At 41.5% G+C, this 22,481-nt stretch overlaps 1 protein-coding gene and 1 pseudogene across 1 annotated transcript; one reads left to right on the top strand and one right to left on the bottom strand.

Annotated features, from left to right (window-relative positions):
* Nucleotides 1–2,069: 2,069 nt before the first annotated feature.
* Nucleotides 2,070–7,480, top strand: LOC129351456 (calcium uniporter protein, mitochondrial-like; annotated as a pseudogene).
* Nucleotides 7,481–8,077: 597 nt separating this feature from the next.
* Nucleotides 8,078–19,568, bottom strand: LOC129351399 (complement factor I-like). Its single transcript, XM_055020264.1, is given in 22 exon segments — nt 8,078–8,175; nt 8,241–8,389; nt 9,041–9,142; nt 9,910–10,085; nt 10,163–10,264; nt 10,920–11,023; nt 11,569–11,595; nt 11,597–11,709; nt 13,070–13,090; nt 13,172–13,219; nt 13,432–13,551; nt 13,618–13,686; nt 13,689–13,718; nt 14,408–14,601; nt 14,665–14,818; nt 14,894–14,917; nt 14,920–14,956; nt 15,031–15,184; nt 15,455–15,534; nt 15,575–15,664; nt 16,163–16,327; nt 19,459–19,568. Coding segments are annotated over 21 exon segments (1,914 nt in total). The 5' UTR covers nt 16,214–16,327; nt 19,459–19,568; the 3' UTR covers nt 8,078–8,106.
* Nucleotides 19,569–22,481: the final 2,913 nt, after the last annotated feature.

The following is a 22,481-nucleotide window of genomic DNA, read 5'->3' as shown; positions in this document are numbered from 1 at the left end:
AGCAACTAAGGCCTGGCAATGGAGCAACTAAAGTCTGGCGGAGGAGCAACTAAAGTCTGGCGGAGGAGCAACTAAAGCCTGGCGGAGGAGCAACTAAAGCCTGGCGGAGGAGCAACTAAAGCCTGGCGGAGGAGCAACTAAAGCCTGGTGGAGGAGCAACTAAAGCCTGGCGGTGGAGCAACTAAAGCCTGGCGGTGGAGCAACTAAAGCCTGGCGGAGGAGCAACTAAAGCCTAGCGGAGGAGCAACTAAAGCCTGTTGGAGGAGCAACTAAGGCCTGGCGGAGGAGCAACTAAAGCCTGGCGGAGGAGCAACTAAAGCCTGGCGGAGGAGCAACTAAAGCCTGGCGGTGGAGCAACTAAAGCCTGGCAGAGGAGCAACTAAAGCCTGGTGGAGGAGCAACTAAAGCCTGGTGAGGAGCAACTAAAGCCTGGCGGTGGAGCAACTAAAGCCTGGCGGTGGAGCAACTAAAGCCTGGCGGAGGAGCAACTAAAGCCTAGCGGAGGAGCAACTAAAGCCTGTTGGAGGAGCAACTAAGGCCTGGCAATGGAGCAACTAAAGTCTGGCGGAGGAGCAACTAAAGTCTGGCGGAGGAGCAACTAAAGCCTGGCGGAGGAGCAACTAAAGCCTGGCGGAGGAGCAACTAAAGCCTGGCGGAGGAGCAACTAAAGCCTGGTGGAGGAGCAACTAAAGCCTGGCGGTGGAGCAACTAAAGCCTGGCGGTGGAGCAACTAAAGCCTGGCGGAGGAGCAACTAAAGCCTAGCGGAGGAGCAACTAAAGCCTGTTGGAGGAGCAACTAAGGCCTGGCGGAGGAGCAACTAAAGCCTGGCGAGGAGCAACTAAAGCCTGGCGGAGGAGCAACTAAAGCCTGGCGGTGGAGCAACTAAAGCCTGGCAGAGGAGCAACTAAAGCCTGGTGGAGGAGCAACTAAAGCCTGGTGGAGGAGCAACTAAAGCCTGGCGGTGGAGCAACTAAAGCCTGGCGGTGGAGCAACTAAAGCCTGGCGGAGGAGCAACTAAAGCCTAGCGGAGGAGCAACTAAAGCCTGTTGGAGGAGCAACTAAGGCCTGGCAATGGAGCAACTAAAGTCTGGCGGAGGAGCAACTAAAGTCTGGCGGAGGAGCAACTAAAGCCTGGCGGAGGAGCAACTAAAGCCTGGCGGAGGAGCAACTAAAGCCTGGCGGAGGAGCAACTAAAGCCTGGTGGAGGAGCAACTAAAGCCTGGCGGTGGAGCAACTAAAGCCTGGCGGTGGAGCAACTAAAGCCTGGCGGAGGAGCAACTAAAGCCTAGCGGAGGAGCAACTAAAGCCTGTTGGAGGAGCAACTAAGGCCTGGCGGAGGAGCAACTAAAGCCTGGCGGAGGAGCAACTAAAGCCTGGCGGTGGAGCAACTAAAGCCTGGCAGAGGAGCAACTAAAGCCTGGTGGAGGAGCAACTAAAGCCTGGCGGTGGAGCAACTAAAGCCTGGCAGAGGAGCAACTAAAGCCTGGCGGAGGAGCAAGGAAAGCCTGGGAAACACTGGGAGTTAATTATTACATTTAATTTTCGGCTCTGACTGTATTGTTCCTTTTTGGAGGAAGGCTATTCTCCTGAAGATTTAATTTCAGATTATTAAGAATTGATTCGTCACTTATTAATCCGTTCAGATATTTCCAGTCTTATTCCTCATTTTATCCCTGAGGAAATCTGTTTGCTATACAAGGAAAACCTGAATTTTGTCTGTCATGTCAGAAATGTCTGGATGGTATTTCCTTCTTCCTCCAGAAACTCGTCTCTTTCCCTGAAGGACATTCCAGACTCCCAGGAACATTCCTGCCCCGTTCCAGAGCCAAGTAAGACTTTTTCTGATCTCCTCTGACTTCCTCCTGTGACTCATAGTGAAAGCAGCTTCCATCATCGTCCGGCCTGGGAGGAAGCAGCAGCGAGGTAAGAGTTAACCGCCCTGCTGTACCAACCGGTTCCTGATCACTGCAGCAGCACGACTTCCTGTGAAAGGAGACTCAGTGTTTGTTTGCAGCCGCTTTGAGCCTCTGATCATGTTTTGCTTCCAGAGTTTTCTGCAGATGGTGTCAGATTCTTTCAAAGGGCGCGACCCAGAGTTTACACGGTGAGTTGAGCCTTGAAGGAAGCGGAGCCGCTGTCTGTTAGCAGTTTGATTAAAATGATGTGTTTCAGTGATGGCAGCTGAAGCTGCTCTGCATGTCGACCACATTTACTTTTAGAACTAAATTTCTCCACAAGTTGTAAAGAATCATGTTTACGACAAAACGTGTGTGAATTTATCTTCCTGTGTGTAAAGCTTCATTTTTACTGTTTAAAGTTCAGTTCACTGTGACTACAGAACAACAAATTGAGCTTTAACATGTTTTATATGTTGCAACTTTAACTTCTGTCTGGATTTTATAAGTTTGATCTATAAAGTTTCATTTTCTGCTCCATGCTTTAGTTTTCACTCCTCTGCAGAAACGATGAACCTTCTTTCACTATTTGTATATTTGTACATATAACCTACATTGTGTTGATTTGTGTCATAAAATCCCAATAAATCATTGATGGAGTCTAAAGTTTAAATCAGGTTGTGAATATTTCCACCACTGCAGGAACTGGGTTTATTTTGTTCCTGCCTGTAACAGACATGACTCCATGCATGTTTCACTCATGTTGCGACATGAAGTGGGCGTTTCCTCACTGTGTGGCTCATGTGCTAACGGCAGGTTAGCACATCGCTAACACATCTCAACACGCCTGCGGCTGCGTTCAGCTGCAGTTTCTCACAGCGATGGCTGTGATCTGCACATCTGGAGATGAATCGGACCTGAGGCTCCAGGCCCATAAATGAGACAAACTGGGGAAATTTAGCCAAAGTCAAACGTTTTCCTGTGAAAGGTTGTGTTTGAGGGATTTTTCTTTAAAATATGTTGCTAATCTCCTAGCTGTTGATGCTAACTGCAGCTTCATAATATGAAAAGAAAGACACTGCTGGCCCTTCAAAATAAACATGTTTATTGTTTAAATGTGACTGCAGAAGTTTATTATTCTCTGAATATATATTTTTTAATTTCCTAAAATAACAGAGCACTAATGGAAACAGAAATTAAGATGAAATTACGATAAACACAGTTTGTCAAAAATAATAAACATTTCTGACTCATTCTTCAATTTTGACTTATTTTTAACAGTATCGTGTAAATATTGTATTTATTTAAAAATGTAAACATAATGCATGTGCAATTTTCATAAGTAGTTTTGGTTTCAAGAGTTTGAGAGAAAAATGCCCTTAAAAGAGTAAAAATAAAAGTTTTAGTTCAGTTTTAAATTGGATTGAAACATAAAGCAGTTCATCTTTATTATCCCTTGATTACAGACTTGATTTGGATTTAATTACTCGTTAAAATATCTGAACTGAAATGTTAACAAACCAAGTTTCTGTTCTGCTTTTTCACCAAACTCAAAGATTTCCTGGCTGTTATTTAACTTGGTGTTTAGTTTTCTGTGTCAAACAGAAAAACTAAACCCTTCAGAATAAAATACCTGCAGTTTGTAGAGTTTTATTTGTTCTGCTTGTCTTTCAGTCCAGTCCTTTCTGGTCCAACTCCGTCATTTCCAGCTTCAGCAGTAAATCTACATCCAAAGGTAAAACATAACACGATAACAGAATATCACCACAACATCATCTGCATAACGATTGATCTCATGTTAAGGAATTGGACAAGAAAATCAGTTTTCCTTAAATAGAATCAACATATTGGCTCTGGAGACATTGTTTAACCCTAACCCTAAAAAGGGGTTAGGGTTAGGGTTAGGAAATTGATTTGTTACAGGACTTGATTTGTTACAAAAGATAAATAAATGTCTTTTAAAGACATAAAACCTGGTTGTTTGTCACCTCAGTGCCGGACAGTTTGTTCCTCACTGTGGGATTTTTATTTTCAGGTTTCCTGTTGAACAATCAGAGAAACATAATAAAATCTTCAAGAAATGAATCTTTTCTGTTATGGTTTCAAGTTTTCAGGTAGATTTGGTCGTGCATTGAAATGAAGTGAACTGAACATAAATGGTTAAACTGGTGACACATTCAACATGTTTGCATCTCAGCTAAATGTTAGCATTTCATTACATGTACTTTATAGGTTTTAATTATGCAAATGGTTAAAAATGTAGAAACATCAGAATTATTGAAGTCTGACCTGATTTAAGAGTCAAACATTTTATCTCCAGGTGAATTTGAATTAAAATCGATGCTCTGGTCAGAAAGCGGCTTTTTGCTATGATACGCCTGAAATATCGATGACAATAAGAAATTATTGTAATCTATTCTGATTGGAGATGCTAAATAGCAGAAAAACTAAAAAACTCACCTAAAAATGTTTTAATTTTCCATTAAAACACTAAAAATGATTCAGTTTTTAATGTTTTTCTTCTGTTGGTCAATAAACCCGACTGTTTTTGTAACAGAGACGCTTCTTGTTGCCTGAATCATGAACTTTGTTGTTTGTAACTCATTTAACTCTTGTCTTTGTCCTGCAGATGTTTCTGTGCGTTACAGCTTCGGGCGGCCGGTTCTGTCCCTGCGGCTGCCGGCGGGTCGGTTCTGCCGCTTCGCGCTGACGCCGATGCTGACCTCGGTGGGCGACCTGCTGAGCGACCTGAGGGCTAAAGACGGCTCTGTGGGGGACGCCGCGCTCTTCAACAGCGGTAAGAAACACAAGCTGGAAGCTCTCTGCCTCCAGTTATTAAAAAATGTTCAAATATGAAGAAGTTGGTATTTTGGGAATCTTCCTCACGACGTTTAACTTTGATCAACTGAATGCAGATGCAGGAAAGATGATCTGATCTTATTTCCATCAGGAGACGCTAACAGGTTCCAGGCAGCAGAGACAATATCCATGTCTCCTACAACTGGGGTGTCCAAAGTGTGGCTCCGGGGCCATGCGCGGCCCTTGAAATGATTCTCTGCGGCCCTTAGCAACAACTCAGCCGTAGCTCATCTTTATATCAGCAGTTTGTTGATGGCGATACGATTAGCACAAACTAAAGTGAAATTATGCAAATTAGAATAGATTGAAACTAATAAAGTCACAACACAAACTGTTCATAATTTATCTGTTGTTGCTCAGAGTTGGTTTGAGCAAACTCTGCCTCCGTTTATCCTCCTCTTTCTGGTGTTTGGGGTCAAAGTTCAGGGGTTATTAGACGCTAAAAACAACAGCCTGTTGCTACGGTTATACATGCTAACATCGTCTAAATGTAAAGAAATCCTTCTAGCTGCACAGCACCCAGAAAATGTTCATCAGCCTGACCTGTGGGGGGCGCCACGACCTCCTGAGGTCATGAAACTGATCGTTTGTTTCGTTCCTCAGACGGACAGAGAATCTCCTCCTGCACGTTGATGGAAACGGTTCTGAACAGCAACTTCCAGATCCACATCGATGACGTCGTCTACAGCGTTCACTCGCTGAGACAAGGTAGCGCCTGTTCCTGTCTGCGGGGGCGCTGGCGGCACCGAGCTAACGTTTTGTGCTCTGTTTGTCCGTGAGGCTCGTCCAGCGAACACGTGTTGGGTCTGGACGACATGAAGCACACGGTGCAGCTCCTCCACGCCGCCCTGAAGCGGCCGCCCTGCAGCATGCGGCGCTGCTGGCCAGGAAGGAGACGCTGGCAGGGCAGCTGCAGCCGCTGGAGGACGTACGAGTCTCATCCTGAATTATTGACCTGACAGAAAGACGACAGTGAATATTAAAGATGCTGGACAAAGAGGCTAATTTAATGTGTAGCTGGTCGATGGAAGAGTTTAAAAAATGCAAAACATACCAGAGCTGTGATTTACAACAGATTTTAATGTGAAGATAAAATAGTTTAATTTACAGTAAACATTTCTAATAAAAATATGTTAAAAACTGTTAGAAAAAATGCAACTTAAAGCTGTCATTGACATGAGAGACTCACAGCATTTAAATATGATGTTGAATTCCTGATATGTTTAGAAATACAAACATTTTATTTCCTGCTGATGATGTCGTTGGTTTCAGGTCAAAGTTCAGCTGGCGAAGGAAGCAGAGCGGCGAGCGATGCTGGTGGGGTGGGTGGGGCTCGCCTACCTGTCGCTGCAGGGGGGATTCCTGGGATACCTCACCTGGTGAGCCGCCTCACCTGCATCACTCAATATACCAATGAATTAAGACGAGATCAATCCATTTATAGTTTGGATTGATCCTTTTTCATTTCTCTTTGTTTTTACAAAAACCTGGATGACAACAACCTTCAATTTTGAATTATAGCTGCTTATGCTTCAGTGCTTTAATTTACTCAGTAAGGAGATTAACATTTATGTATTATTTATTCATTATTATTATTCCATTATTACCATTACATTATTTGAAAATGGTCTCAGAACAACAACATTGTCATGTATTGCAGTAAATACTGAGTCAGTTTGTGGTGCAGCAGCATCAGTTCTTGTGTGCTGCAGCCTCCTGATGTCTCTGGTGTCTCTGTCAGGTACGTGTTCGCCTGGGACGTCATGGAGCCCGTCACCTTCTTCATCTCCTGCGCCACCAGCATGCTCTTCTTCGGCTACTACCTCCTGACCAAGCAGGTCGGTCCAAACAACCAGTTAGAGCCAGTTTCAGTGCTAGTTGCTAATGTTTCAGTGCTAGTTGCTAATGTTTCAGTGCTAGCTGCTAATGTTTCAGTGCTAGCTGCTAATGTTTCAGTACTAGCTGCTAATGTTTCAGTGCTAGCTGCTAATGTTTCAGTGCTAGCTGCTAATGTTTCAATGCTAGCTGCTAATATTTCAGTGCTAGCTGCTAATGTTTCAGTGCTAGCTGCTAATGTTTCAATGCTAGCTGCTAATGTTTCAGTGCTAGCTGCTAATGTTTCAATGCTAGCTGCTAATGTTTCAGTGCTAGTTGCTAATACTTCATTGCTAGTTGCTAATTTTTCAGTGCTAGCTAAAGTATTAAACTCTAAGCTGCATCAACCTGTCATGTCAGGATTTTTAAATGTATCTTCGTTCTCTGGATGTTGGATGGTTTGTATCATTTTTGCTTTGAGCTTCAGAGTAAATTTGTCTGCAGGATTTTGTCATGACTGACGTTTTGGATCGTCAGTTTTTGCTTCACTTCCACAAGAGGGCGCCGCGGAAGAGGTTTGATGTGGACAGATACAACGAGCTGAAGGACGAGCTAGCTAAGGTGACGCGCTAGCTGTTTAAATCTGATTGATCATCCCGTTTCTCTGTTGTCATGGCGACGGTAATCAGACCCGGGGCGGGTTTCCGTTAAGCCGATCCGTTTGATTCCAGGTGGAGGACGACCTGCGGAGGCTGAGGAGCTCCATCCACCTGCAGCTGCCAGTCGATCACATCCAGCCTCAGAGAAGTTCCTGATGCTTCTGCATGTTGGCACTTTTTAATGTTTCTTTTTTAATAAAAGACGTTTAGTTTTGCTCTTGATTTGGTAAATAAAGTAAAACCCTGGGAAAGCAGCGTCTCTCTGCTGATGTTCTGTCAGGATCAGTTTTCTAGTTTAAAGGGAACCTGAAGAAATTCTGGATGTTTATGTTGAACAGAAAAGATTTAATGAAAATCCGATAAATAAAGGAACCTGCTAGTGATAACATTAGCATTCTAGCTAAATTTAGCTGTTTCCATAGGAGTAGTTAGTCAACATAATACTGATAGCCTTCATGCTAACATTAGCATTTTAGCTAATGTTAAATAGATTAATATACTTAATGAAGTCTGTCATGCTAGTGATAGCCCACATGCTATCAAAAGGATTTTAAATACCCTTAGCATTTTAGCTAACTGACGTAGAAGTATAGAGTGAAGTAGGTCAGTAACAAACATGCTATTGACAGGATTTTAGGATTTCTAAATGGTTCATTTTCCAGACACCAAAAATCATGACCTGAGCCAGAAAGTTGCTCTGTTTTTATGATCAGCAGAGACTCGAATGGAAGAAGAAAAAACCTGAAATGTTTTGTGAATCTTGCCAGTAAAAAGTCACCTTTTGTGTCAGGACGTTATTTATTAGTTTATTGATCAGCAAACCAGAACAAAGTTTTAGCCGAAATCACTTTCAGGTGAGAAAAGGTGAAAAGTTTCTTTAATAGTTAAATTTGGTGACTGCAGACCAGCCGGTGTGAAGCCGGATCCACTCAAAGTAATGAGCGACCTGCCGAGGAGAGAACCAGTTAACTGGGTGTTTAATGGTTAAACTGGAAGTAGAACCAGTCTCACCTGTGTGTAAACCCCTGGGAAACCCCGATGGCCACACCGCTCCCCCCAGCTCACGATGCCCCAAAGGTAGGAAACCCCGAGTTCGTCCTCACAGACCAGCGGGCCGCCGCTGTCGCCCTGACACGAGTCCACATTTCCCTCCAGGTCTCCTGCACACAGATGGACCGGGTTGGGACCGGGTTCAGACTGGGTTGGGACCAGGGTTGGGACCGGGTTCAGACTGGGTTGGGACCACGGTTGGGACCGGCTTGGAACCAGGGTTGGGAACGGGTTGGAACCAGGGTTGGGACCACGGTTGGGACCGGGTTGGAACCAGGGTTGCGACCGGGTTGGGACCACGGTTGGGACCGGGGTTAGGACCACGGTTGGGACCGGGTTGGGACCAGGGTTGGGACCGGGTTCAGACTGAGTTGGGATCAGGGTTGGGACCAGGGTTGGGACCGGGTTCAGACTGGGTAGGGACCGGGTTGGGACCAGGGTTGGGACCACGGTTGGGACCACGGTTGGGACCGGGTTGGGACCGGGTTGGGACCGGGTTGGGACCGGGTTGGGACCAGGTTGACCGGGTTGGGACCGGGTTCAGACTGGGTTGGGACCAGGGTTGGGACCAGGGTTGGGACCGGGTTGGGACCAGGGTTGGGACCGGGTTGGGACCGGGTTCAGACTGGGTTGGGACCAGGGTTGGGACCAGGGTTGGGACCAGGGTTGGGACCGGGTTGGGACCGGGTTCAGACTGGGTTGGGACCAGGGTTGGGACCAGGGTTGGGACCAGGGTTCAGGTTCGGTTCGGTCACACTCACCTGCACACATCATCCCCGGTTTGAAGCGATGCCCGTAGGAGGATTCGCAGCCGGAGATGAGCGACACGTTGGCCCAGAGCAGCACCTGGGCCGACCGGCCGTCTGCACACAGACATCAGTATCAAAACCAGAACCAACGACTCATGGACGCCATTGCAGCCCGGATTACAGGGATTAATTCACGGTACCAGCTGAGGTCTAAAGGTTCACTGAACATCTAAAACCCAGATTATGTCTGAGATTATCTTGGATTAACATGTTAAAGTCACTTCTGTCAAACACTTCCAGCATAAAATTCAATTCTGTTCATAAACCTAAATATTCTCCAGTTATTATCTGTTCGAATATCTTCATAACTGAGTGGAAAGATTGATTTAAAAAACAAATTCATTTTTATCTGGTTCCCAATTTTGCCTCTTTTCATCTGATAAATAGTTATAGACGAAAACAAAATCTCTTAAAAAAAATCTGATAATTTTATTCCAGCGACTGTTTTTGTCTCTGGACGTTCAGCATCATTTTATTCTAATAATTTTGGAATAATTTGTGTCTTTCAGACATAAACATTCAGGTTAGAGAACATGAAAATGATCACATCGTTTGATTGGTTCGTCTTCATCTTCTGCTTCTGTTTTACGTTAACAAGCAACCTGATGGGGCAGTGCTGCCACCTGCTGGCGGAAAGTGAGACCCAGTCAATCCCTCTCACCCTGAAAACATTTCAGATTTATCATCCAAATGTCTTGGAGCCAGAAAACATCTGAGCAGGTTTAGAGCAGGTGTGATAATCAGAAGCGGTTCCGGTGTTTGCAGTGTTTGCGGTTCCGGTGTTTGCAGTGTTTGCGGTTCCGGTGTTTGCACTTCCGTACCTGCGGTGCGGCCCCACCCGGAGATGCTGCAGGTGTGGTTGGGCGGGAACAGCTGGGTGGTCCAGGGGACGCAGACGGGCCGGATGGCCGGGTTGTCCTCCAGGCATTTATCCGTGAACGGGAGCTTCTCCAGCTGCACCAGCGCGATGTCGTTCTCGTACGTCGACGGCACGTAGCTGAGGGAAGAGAGGGAATCTGAGCTTCCTGTGTGACTGATTTATGATCAATAATCAGTGATCAGGTGGGTTCGTACTTCGGGTGGATGCGATGTCCGCCACAGGACGATGTCCGTCGTTCCCTGAGGGCGAATTTCTTCCAGACAGAAAATTTGACTTTGAACGCAGAAGGATTCGGCCTGTGGAGGAAAGAAACGAGTTACTGTCACTTCACAAAATGTTTTGAGAAAAAAAAATACTTTTAGGAGTATTTTCACTACTTTTACTTGAGTAACTTTGTTAGGAAGTATTTCTACTCTTACTAGAGTAAAATGTCTGAATTTCCCACCAGATTCAAACTCACAGCTGCAGAGTCTGTTAAAGTTTCACAAATTTTTATTGAAAGAACATTTTTTGTTACTTATACAAATTATTGTCATTTTGGTCCTTAAAACACCAAAATTTCCACTCATCTTAACATTTTGGTCCCTCTGATGATGTAATATTTAAGTGATTGATAATTTGATCAGTTACTCACTAATTAAATAAACTTTTTTTTACTTAATATTTTTTACCATAAACATTTTTACTCTTACGTAAGTAAAGTTTTGAGTTCTCTGCCTCTTCCGCTGTTAGAAAACCAGGTTTAAAAAGCCTTTGTTTGTGAGCATAAAGTCGATCACTGCTTCACTTGAAGGAAAAAAACTGCAGTGAAATGAAAAACTGCTCCATGCAAGCGATTCTCCTGCATGTTTGGCTACAATAATCAGCTGTTCTGTTTTTCCTCAGTGTCTGAGCCAAATGAGTGTTAGCATTCGAATGCTAGCGACGTGTTCTGGTTCTTCTGGGTCGTACCGGACGCAGTGAGCGGCGGTGAGGACCCAGCAGCCGCCGATGTAAGCTCCTCCACAGTCGATCCTGCGGTTCTCCTCTATCGCCACCTGCCACTGGATCTGAGTCTGCAGCCCAGCAGGAAGGAGAATCATTGGCTTTCAATCATTACTGAATGACCTCGAAAGATCTCAGTCCACATGACAGAAATACAGATTTCAAAAAACATTTTGACAGCAGCAGTGAAACAAAATGAAGTGATAATTAATCAATGATTAAAGTATCAATATTGCTGCTCAATAACTGTTTATAGAAGGAAAATGATTCGTCTGCAGCTAAAACAGGTTTTTAGACTGTAACTGTTCAAACCTGCACTGATTGTAACTAACGGGTTGCCAGGTCTGCTGATTATAAGCAACTCTGGGCTTGTTGTTTTATATAGTTGCAGGTTGACATTTTTTGTTGCTTATTTGTGCATCAAAAAATGGAAATAGAAAATAAACATGCAAAAATGTAAAAAAAACAACTTTCATCATCACTACTGGCTTAAAATTAATCTATGAATAAAAATACTTTATATTTTACTGTTTAACTTCAGTTGTATCTTTTCTCTTCCGGGTTGCCAGTTCTGCTTGTTGCTTGTTTTGATCTGGCAACTCGGGCTGCGACTGACCGGCTTGGCCGGGATTCCTCCCACCACCCCTCTTGCTCCTGGTTCTTGCTCGGTCGTCCGGTTCTGTGTTGTCAACCAAGGTCATGTTGGGAATCCCACAGGACAGCTTGTCCTCCAGAAGCTTCCTGATGGCTCTGGTTTCTGGAAACAAACAAACAAACAACATGTTTCATGTCTCAGCTGCTGGACTGCATGGATGGTTGGATTATTGTTCAGCTGAAACACCAGAAGCTGAAGTTATGAACAGGTACCACATTCCAGCAGGTGGCGCCACTTCAAAGAATGAAAACTACAAACTGCAGAAATAACAGAAAATCTCATTTTTTTCTACAAACTGCCTCTAAATGAAGCTAAACTTCAGTTTTAGTGACGTTCTGCTGATGGTGGAGCAATTATTTGTTGTGAAATTAAATTCTGTGGAGCTTCTGCACAATGACAATAAACATATAATTCTGTTTTTTAAATTTTGCACATTTAACAAGCCCTGAATTAATGTTTATAAAATTATAATTTACTTGTGAGTTTCATAAACTTTAAGTCGAGTAAAGTTTGATTTCTGTGTTTCAGTTTGTTGTTGATTGTTGGGAAATATTCAAGTAGTTTGATGTTTATATTCATGCTCTTATTTTGAAGTCTGTTTATGTAGCGTTTCAGATTCTGGCTGTTTTTCCCCAATAATTTTATTTGAAACAAGAAACAAAACGAATAAAATAAATAATGTTTTATAAATCATGCAAATGAAGTCAAAATTAATCTGGTAATTTATGATTGTAGTGTTTAGAGTTCAGGTCTGAAGTTAGCGCTTTAGCATTAGCGCCCGCCAACAGTGAGGTTTAGTATGTTTAGTACTGAACTTTTCAATGATTTGAAATTTTTCTGCTTCAGGAACAGAAAACATTTCAATTTAGAAATTTACAGAAAAAATCAAAACTCGACTTTAAAGTGATTTGAAACATTAATTTAGCCTCAGAGCTAAATTTTCTTTTGGTCTTTTTAGGATTTTAATATATTTCTATTGATTTTCTGAACACAGACACAGAAAAGTGTGTGAAATAATATAAATGAAGCTAAAAACAGATGAAAGTGCCTGAAGGGAACCTTTGGGTTGCGTTAGAATCAGAATCAGCACCACAGACAGAAACTCAGAGCATCAACACTCAGTTTTTATTTTCCTCACATTATTGATACGTCATAAAATATTTTTATGATTATTTATGTTAATATTTGTTATATATGAATGATAAAATAATGTAGATTAATTTCTTTATTGCATTTTTCTGACAAAATATTGATTTTCAATATTTTTAACAGGTTGATAAAATGAATAGAAATGGAAATAATTTGTGTTTAAATGTGTTTTTGAAAGATTATCAAACTGATTATAGGATTTATTGACATTATCAATATGTCTGTGGCTCAGTCTGAACATACTGAGGATTTATTTATGGTTGACCCTCTCAGTAAACCTTTAGTTTCCTACCTGCAGCTGAAGGTTACTCACCGTTTTTAGGAGAGATGTACTCTGAAATGAAGGCAGGAGACATGAAATATTTAAAAACATCCAGATTTACTAAAAACTGAATAATATAAACACAGTTGTTACCTGAGGGGTTTGGAGCTGCGTCCACGTCACCTGATGCTGCTGATGCTGCAGGAAGCAGAAACATTTAACATCCAGCTGCTGTCAGAGTCAAACATCAGATCAATTGATTAATGATCCTTTTATCTTCAAACCTTCATTCAAGGCTAAAATCTTCAACTGTTTAAATTTGCTTGAACAAAACAAGTTTAAATGAAACTTGGATCAGTTTCAATCTTCACCAAATGAGGAAAGCAGCTCTGAGCGATTCGTCGTCTTCCTGAAAGCTTCCACTCGTCTCTGAGCTTCATCGGCTCCGTCCAGGCAGTCGATCAGCTGGTCGCCGACCGCTTTTCTGTGCAGACAGACGCCGGAGCTGCAGTGGAAAGCTCCGTTCCTGCAGCCTGCAGACAACGTCTCAGGGAAAAGCTCGACATGTTTGTCTCTGGATGTGTGAGTTTGGTTGTTACTTTTGCAGCACATCTCATCGCTGCGGTCGCCGCAGTCATCCACGCCGTCGCATGTCTGGTTGCGGAAATGCATTTCTGGTTTGCACAGGTGAAGCCGCATTCTGCAGTAGAGACGCAATCAGACAGGAGGAGGCGACCACATCGCATCAAACTTTCATCTAAATATTATAAATAATTTGACAGGATTGCAAAAGATCAGATTTTAATGTATTTCATGACTTTTTCAGATAAAACATGAGAGCCTTAAAAACGGCTGATTCATGGAAGATATTCATCAGCGGCGCGAAAACACAGCAAACATCAAAACACACAAAAGGAAAATGCTGCATCTTTGCTCCACAAACTGGAGGTCCTCCAGGCCACCAGGGGGAGTCTGCACCAAATAAAATGGAACCAGGTTTTAAATAGAGAAGAAGAAAAAATAAAAGAGGAAAGAAAATATATTCTTGACCTTTTACAACGTTATAGTGCAGCAGAAGATTTATGCAGGAAATATTACCGACTCCAGACGCCCCCTGGTGGACTGGAGGACTTCCATGTTGTGCAGCGAGTTCACAGCATTATATACTGTTGTTTATGGTAATACTAGTTAAACTCTGAGTTGGTTAACTCCTGAAGAAGAAGTGAGCAAATTGTTTCTGCTAACGTTGGAAACCAACAGATAGAGATGTTATCATTCTTTCTGTGATAACGTTTCTTATCTGTTGATGAGCGTAGCGAGGCGTCTCTCTCTGTAAAACTCTTCCAGGTGTTTCCTGAATCTTTATGACCTCAGCATGTTCCCACTGACCTTCAGGTCTGTCCTTATAGCAGGTCGCTGTGGCCACCATGCCGCCGTCAGCGGCCTTGTGGCCGTAGATCTCACACTCAGCCAGAGACATTTCGTAGCCCTGGCAGTGGACGCTGACGCAGTGGCTGGGCAGATCGCTGCTGGGCGGCAGGGAGTTGTAGTCCACAGAGTCTGCAGACGCTGCACCTTTGTCACTGTAAATAGTTGTTCAGTTAGCTTGTGTCAGTCATGGATGTAACTGTAGGTAATGTCCTCACAGCGGGTTTTTGTGGTCCCTGCAGGCCACGTTAGCAGCTGCCATGTCCCAGTCCTGCTGGCACAGCAGCAGGTTCTCTCTTCCTCCGGTGGCATTAGGAAGGTAGATCCTGATCAGCCCTGTGTCTTTGTCCAGGATGCTCTGGAACTTATTGTCTGGAGTCACAAAACACAGAAAATATCATTTATAAAACTGAAAACAAAGCTGTAAATGTATCTGTGAAACAGAACCTGTGCAGACTTTTCCAAAGTGGACATTACAGGCTTCTGGGTCCGGCATGAGGCAGCCATCGCCTGGAAACAAAATCAGCATTTCTTAAAGCAGAGAGTCTCGATGAGTGGTCAAGAACGGACAGGTCTGGTTCTACCTGACAGTACGACGTGAATCTCTTGTGGTTCTCCCCACAGACCGGTTTCACGCCTTCAACGGGACACAGGTAGGGAAGTTTGCAGGTACACCGACCTTCAACGCAGCGCTGCCACGGAGGGCAGAACACCACGCCACACGACGCCCGGGTCAACCTGAGCAACAGCTTCCTGTTAGCAACCTGAACCTGCTAGCAAACATTTCTCTGGCTGTTAGCCGGTTCCAGCCTGGGAACTGCTAGCTAAAAGGTCAGCTGTGCTAAAGCACTATATGAACATTAGCCCTGCTAATGCTAAGCACTATAACAACATGGTATTTAGCAGAAGCTAATGCTAATGTGTCAGTAAAAGCTGTTATTTCGCCCCCACTGGGTCACATCGGTGTTGTTTAGTAGATGAGAAACATTTGGTAACTTTCTAACTTACTTTTTGTCCAGACATTGTTGTGGACCCAGGAACTGGTCCGTGTCGGGTGCTGTGGTGGTTTTTGGGGCGGGTGTTGTGGACTCTGTGGACGCTGTGGGTGTTTGTGGACGCTTTGTCCACTGGAGTTGTTTGGGGTTTTGGAAGCTTCGGTTTTTCTCGGACCTGTTTCTGCTCTATGGCCTTCGGCTGCTCTGAGTCTGGTGGATTACTCTGAAGATAAGACAGAGTCACAAACAAAGAGCTTAGCACAGAAGCTAAATGTTTAGCATTATGCAGATAATATTTGATTATTTTTAAAAGAAGCTTAGATGCATATTAGCAACATTTAATTGATATTCTGACAAGCTAAATAAATATTCTTGGGTTGTGGAAAATATTGAATATGGAGCTTTTTTTTAATTGTGTCAAAAATAATTAATCAGTAATTTGGTAGCATAAATAATTCAAACACATTTTACAGAACTGAAAAACAGAAAGTCCAGATAACTTTATGTCGGTTACAACAAAAAATTCTAACAAAATAAATCAGGTTTTTTGTTTAGATGTGGCATAAAATTATAGATCTGATCAAATTTTAAAGGTTGATCATTAATATTTAGCACTCAGGACAAATGAAGCTGTAGGTTTTTGGGTTCAGTAAATAATCTCTGTGGAGAATGAAGTTTCTGTTACGGTTTGACCTGAAGGGAATAAATCGGCCCAACTCACCGCCTGAGAGCCAAGGATGAGGAGAACCAGCAGGAAGGAGTCCGATCTCATCCTGATGGTTCCGAGGATCCAGTTGCAGAACCTTCCTGGTCAGATTCAGCCTCAGATCTGAGGCTTCCTCTGCTGGCTCATGGTGTCACCATCAATCATTAGCTTTTCCTGTCACTGTGAACACATGATTGATCCGTCTGAGGGAAACCCAGATTCCCGACAGCAGAGAACAAATATTTTCTGTTCAAATGTTTAAACCCGTTCGATGATCCGGGAGTTTCAGAAGTTTCACAGCTGCTTTGATTACAGTTAGCTGGATGCTAATTAACATTAGCTAATTAGCATCAGCTAATTAGCTAGACTTAGAGAGAGACTTAGACTTGACTTTATTGATCCCTTGGGAAGACTCCCTCAGGAAATTATAGTTACCAGCAGCTCACAGGCAAAAATGTGGCACACAGTAAGCATACACAAAAGAATACAAAAAAATACAAATTAAATACAAAACAAAGAATATAAATACAACACAAAAGGAAATTATAGCAATTTGGTGGATAGATTGACCAGTGATATGGTAGTGCCCTGTATGGTTTGGCCTGATAAATATGGAGTTCACATTTGTAGAAACTACTCCTTCTTCCCTCTGTCCTGTGTCACCTCGGACCCCCCAGTGAGGAGTTGTACAGTCTGAAGGCGTGGGGGACAAAGGAGTTCTTGAATCTATTGGTCCGGCACTTGGGAAGCAGCAGTCTGTCACTGAACCGGCTCCTCTGGCTGCTGATGACGGCATGTAGAGGGTGGCTGCTATCGTCCATGATGTCCAGCAGTTTGTTCAGTGTCCTCGCCTCTGCCACCGTCACCAGAGAGTCCAACTAGATGACATCATGGATTTCTGTTTGGCTAAAAATGTTTTTAACCAAAATATTTTGCAGAAACTTTATTAGGACTTAAACTCCTAGAAAACAATTAACAATAGAATCATATTTATTTGATCAAATTTGATCAACCAGAGACTTTTATCCGCTGCATAAAATGAAAACCCTTTGGCTAATTTATTGCAGTTAAATGTCTGAAAACTGCGACACATTTCTGCCAAAACTTAGAAATTCATCTGAATATTTTCTATAAAAAGTTTCTGAAAGTTTTTGGAATTTCAAAAGTCCAGAAATGTTTTTAGATTTTTCAAACTGAAGCTTTTTTGTTTTTTCTAGAAAATGTAAGTTTGAAAATTCACAAATTTTCAACTTTCTGAGTTTTTTACAGTTTCAAAAATTGAAAATCTCAACATTTTTCAAACTCTGTTTTTTGTAACATTTTCTGCTTTCAAACTGTTTCAAATTTCCATGTTTTTTATTTATTGTGTTTTTAATCAAATGTTTTGTTGCTGAAATGTTCTGTAGTAATAAATTTGACAGAAAAGTTCCTTCCTGCTTCTGGAAACAAATCAACTGAAATGTTTCTGTTTTAAGTGACAGTAAAGATTCATAAACATGAGTCTGAACATGCAGTCAGGAATTTTCAAAAGTCTGAAATGTTTGTGTGCAGCTGCAGCGTTTTCCTAACAGGTTAACGTCCAACGCTGAATAAATAAAGACAATTTCAAAATCACTGAGTCGCTTCAGCAAAAACAAACATCTGCAGCTGAACGCATGAAATCTGTTTCTGTTTTCTAAAGGATTAAAATAATTCAGAAGATTTCTGAGGGATTTATTAAACATTGAGACATTTGGAGTTTTTTATTTGACTTTTTCTGAAGTTTATGACGATTTTCATCAGTGAAGCTCATTTTTTCTCTTCAGACTGAAGGAAATAATTAAAGAATAAATGATTGTTTCAGGTGTAAAAATCACAAAATGTGCAGAAAATGAGATGAAATGACAAAAAACACTAAAAATAGCCACAAAGTTTTCAGATTAACTGATTTGATTTGATTTAATTTTACATTTAAAGTAAAATAAAGTCAGAAAAAACAAATAATGACAGAGTAACAGAGTTAGTTTATTAAAGTTTCTGCATCCTTCACAATTAAAGGTTCTGCTTAGAAATAAAAGATAAAAATAATCATTTCCTCCATAATTACCTCAGAAAACTTTATAAATATCAATTTAACTGGAAAATAGATGATTTTTCAGTTAAAAAACAGCAATGAATTCAAAATCAAGCTAAATTATTAATGTAAATCTTGAAAATTGTTTAATTTATAGGTAAAATGAAGAATTTTCTAAAACATGAAGAAAACTGAATTATTTCAACTAATATAAAACAAAAACATGAACATGAAGGAGAGAAGGAAACATTTTGATTAAGATATAAAAGTAAGAAGTAAAATTTATGACTTGTGGTGCAAATATAATGTTGAATGAATTTCTAACTCACACAGAATAAAACATTTACTGTGGTGAGACAAAACGGATCAATAATCACAGGAACCTTTAATGAATCAATGAAGCTTCATTAAATTACTAGTTTTTGCATCGTTTCCTAAACGCTGAACATTTCTGTCCCTGAAACGTTTCGTGTTTCTGCGACAAATCGATGAAAACCTGAAGCTCAACGTTTCCTAAAAGGAGTTTTTAAACCGGGTTCTGAGGAGCCGGGTTCTGTTTAGCCGGGTTCTGTGGAGCCGGGTTCTGTGGAGCCGGGTTCTGTTTAGCCGGGTTCTGTGGAGCCGGGTTCTGTGGAGCCGGGTTCTGAGGAGCCGGTGTCAGCAGGCAGTAGCTTACTCACAGGCGATCGCTGCAGGAGAAAGACGAAGTTTTACCGCCGGCGCCGTTTAATAATTTAATCTGAACCGATTTATCGGTTTATTCGACTTTTAGACAAAATCTGGATTAAAAATGGCTAAAAATGATCATTATGAAGTTATGACATAAATTTGCATCAGTGAAACTAATTATCTTTAAAGTCTCTCAATGATGTCATCGCCTAATTTGCATATTTGGTCATAATCGATTCAAGCTTTAGAACAAATTCATTTCAAAAGTGATTAAAAATACAACAAACTTTATGAGATAATTTCATAAACATTTTGCCTGAACCTGCTTTGCATAAATCAGTTTTATATGATATCAAAATGAGGAGATGAATCAGCGACTGATTGAAAGCCAGGAATTTATTTAGATAATTTTAGATAATTTTAGATTTTAGAATAAAACATTAAAATTCATATTTATGAGTTTAATATCAGACTCACTACATGCAGCACGTGTTGCAGAGTGATTTTTCATTTCACATCTCTAGTGATATAGAAATAAAAACGCTGATTTCATTTTTGGAAAAAAGTCACAGAGGGAACTCAAAGTTACATTTTGTGGCCAAACGCCAAATCTGGTGTCATCTGCACACGGCGACGCCCAGCGTCTCGTTGAACCGAAGACAAGGAAACATGGCGGCGACCCAGAGGAGCGCAGGGCGTCGGCCATCTTGATACTGCGCTCTTCTTCAGTGTTGGTGATGGCTGGAAACGGGTCAGTTCTCAACAAAACACCAGAACCGAGCTTCTTCCAAAGTAAAGGTACTGTAGGATAGCGACGGCTCAGAACCGCTCCACAGAACCCCGGTTATGGACGGAGCCGCTTTGCTCCAGAGACGTTCAGCTAACAGGAAGTTCTCGAAACTACAATGGATTGTTGCTGTAAAAGAGATAAAATGTGTTTGATTATCTGAGAAATTTAATTTATCATCATTTAAAATCTTGTTTTCAATCTATTTTGTCCCAAATGATGGAATCATTAACCTGAGAGTGTTTGGTTTGTGCTGGATAATTCTGAAATGTTTCTGCTGATGATCTAATTAAGACTCTGAAATCGACTCAAACAAGCAAAAGAAAGTAAAATAAAAACTCCAACACAGACAAACTGATCAATATTCCTGTTTCCACTTTATTGCACCAAATGATCAGCAGAGTTAAAGGCCTTGATCTCAACAGGACAATAAAAACCAAAGATTATAGGAAACAACATGCAACATCCTGCAAACAGAGACCAGACACACAGAGGCACCGACGTTTATCACCAAGACACACTTACAGGAGTCAAAGGTCGTGGCAACCAAACGAGCCAAACAGAAATGAAACTGCAGAAACATTTAAAGCTGCAGTACGTCATTTTTATTCAGATGTTTTTCATGTTTGTTATGGGAGAGATCATCTGATCTCCTCCATCTTCTCTCTGAGCTGCTGTCTGAAGAAATGCTCCGAATGTAGCCAATCAGAGCCGAGAGGCGGGGCTTAGCGCTGTCAATCACTCTCATGAACTCGCAGTTAAATGTGCTGATGGCAAAGAAACAGCATATTGTTACAGGAAAACTGTTTCTCTGTTGTCATCGGTGGCTAGGCTAACTAAGCTAACTAGCATTGAGGGAGGAGGATGAGCAGCATCACACAGAGGATGATTAACAGCGCTAAGACACGCCTCCCGGCTCTGATTGGTTGTTTTTTAGTTTGCATTTGGACGAGCCAACGAGATTAATTTATTTACTTTTAACCGATTATCTGTCACAACATGGTGAGTTTCAACAAACGTGTAAAAATATATAATTTTATAACAAACTGCAGCTTTAATTCTCACTTTGAACAAACAATCCAGTTATTATTTAGTTATTTGGGCTTCATTTCACTTCCTGCCTAATCCAAATCTTAACTTCATACTTTTCTCCAAACCATAAATGATCCTCAACTCATTTAACCACAGAAATCCTGATATTCAGTATTTTATTAAAAATCTAAAATTAGACAAGATTCATTTTGACACCATTTATTCTAAATCTTACTAAATTAAGACAACCAGACAGTCAATGAAAAATTTCTATTTGCTAAAAAAGGAAATAATATCCCATCAGTTTCATCACAACCAAATTAAAAACTAAAAATAAAAGAACTGGAGTTTGACCTTTGACCTTTCCATTTCTCCGGGTCGACTCTGTTCGTTGCCACGACTCCTTCATAATCACTACGAGACGACAGAAACATCCAGACGTTACGACAGAAACATCCATAGGATCGACTCTGACGGGTTTCATGGAAGCAGAAATGACTTCAAGCTCGGAAAACGACAAAAAAACATTTCATCGTTTCTATGAACCCATAAACCTCTCAGGGATTTTCCTCCCTCACCGAATCCCCGTCTCATTCAACTAAATACATAGAATGATCATTTTTGATCCATGTTTTTGGAGAAAGTAGATTGTGCTTACATTTACGATACACCATAAAGTCGCTCTCATATTCCTATATATACACTTTTGTTCTAAACATCTGTAGGATTTACAGCTTATTTCAGGCTAAAAGCTAAAAAGCAACAAAACAGAAAACAAAAAGGCAATTTGTTCAAAACTTTACAAAAATAAGAGAAAATTAAAGCTTCAATCCTTGGAGGCTGAGCAGCGGTTATTATTTCTCAGAGACGGAGCTGCAAAAGTGTGAATTTTAATAAAATAATCTGCTAAAGAATCAACATCCTGTGGCTTCATAATTTAAAATCAGGGCTTTTCTTCTACAAATGTTTCCTAAAATATAATATTTTAATCTGATTAGCAGTCAAACTTCCTATTATTGTTGGTGTTTTCAATGTGCTAATCAGAGTAGATTGATGTAATGTGAACGACAGACGTTCTGGTGCCACGCAACATTGAGACGCTTTTTATTCCTCATCTGTTTTAACCTTCAATACTTTCTTAATGTGTTTCCTAACAAGGTTAGTTTGAGTGGGGACTGTTTTAATTTATAACAGACACGAAAATATTTATTTAACCTAAATAAATTCATTTAAAACATAGCGTACCAAGTACACAACCTTGTGGAATTTCATTTAGAGGAACCGATACCAGAACGGTCCGAGTGCCGGGCCCTGTGGAACCCCACACGGTCAATATTTCAGGGAAAAAGCTGTCAATATGTAGCATTTATGAACCTATAGAGGTCCAGGTTACCAACACCAAAAACTGGTGTTAGTCACCGCTATAACTAGCTTTAGCTGAGTTAGCTTAGCTAAGTGCTAAGCTAACCAAAATGCAAAGCTTTTTAGAGAATCAAAAGCTGCTCTATATTTGAGAAACTCAACAATAAGTTAAACTCTTTGGCTTCTCAGCATCAACCCAACAAAAACCTGACAAGAACAAAAAATCTTCTATTGCTGCTAAAAATGTGCAATTCCTGCCGTTTGAGTGAGAAATCTCCTTCAGATGTGCATAACAGCCTGTGTGTGTGTGTGTGTGTGGTGTGTGTGTGTGTGTGGTGTGTGTGTGTGTGTGTGTGTGTCTGTGTGTGTGTGTGTGTGTGTGTGTGTGTGTGTGTCTGTGTCTGTGTGTGTGTGTGTGTGTGTGTGTGTGT

Source organism: Poeciliopsis prolifica, unplaced genomic scaffold (genome assembly GCF_027474105.1).
Source record: "Poeciliopsis prolifica strain line A6 unplaced genomic scaffold, Auburn_PproV2 SCAFFOLD066, whole genome shotgun sequence".
NCBI classification, from domain to species: Eukaryota; Metazoa; Chordata; class Actinopteri; order Cyprinodontiformes; family Poeciliidae; genus Poeciliopsis; species Poeciliopsis prolifica.
This window is presented reverse-complemented; position numbering and strand designations above follow the sequence as displayed.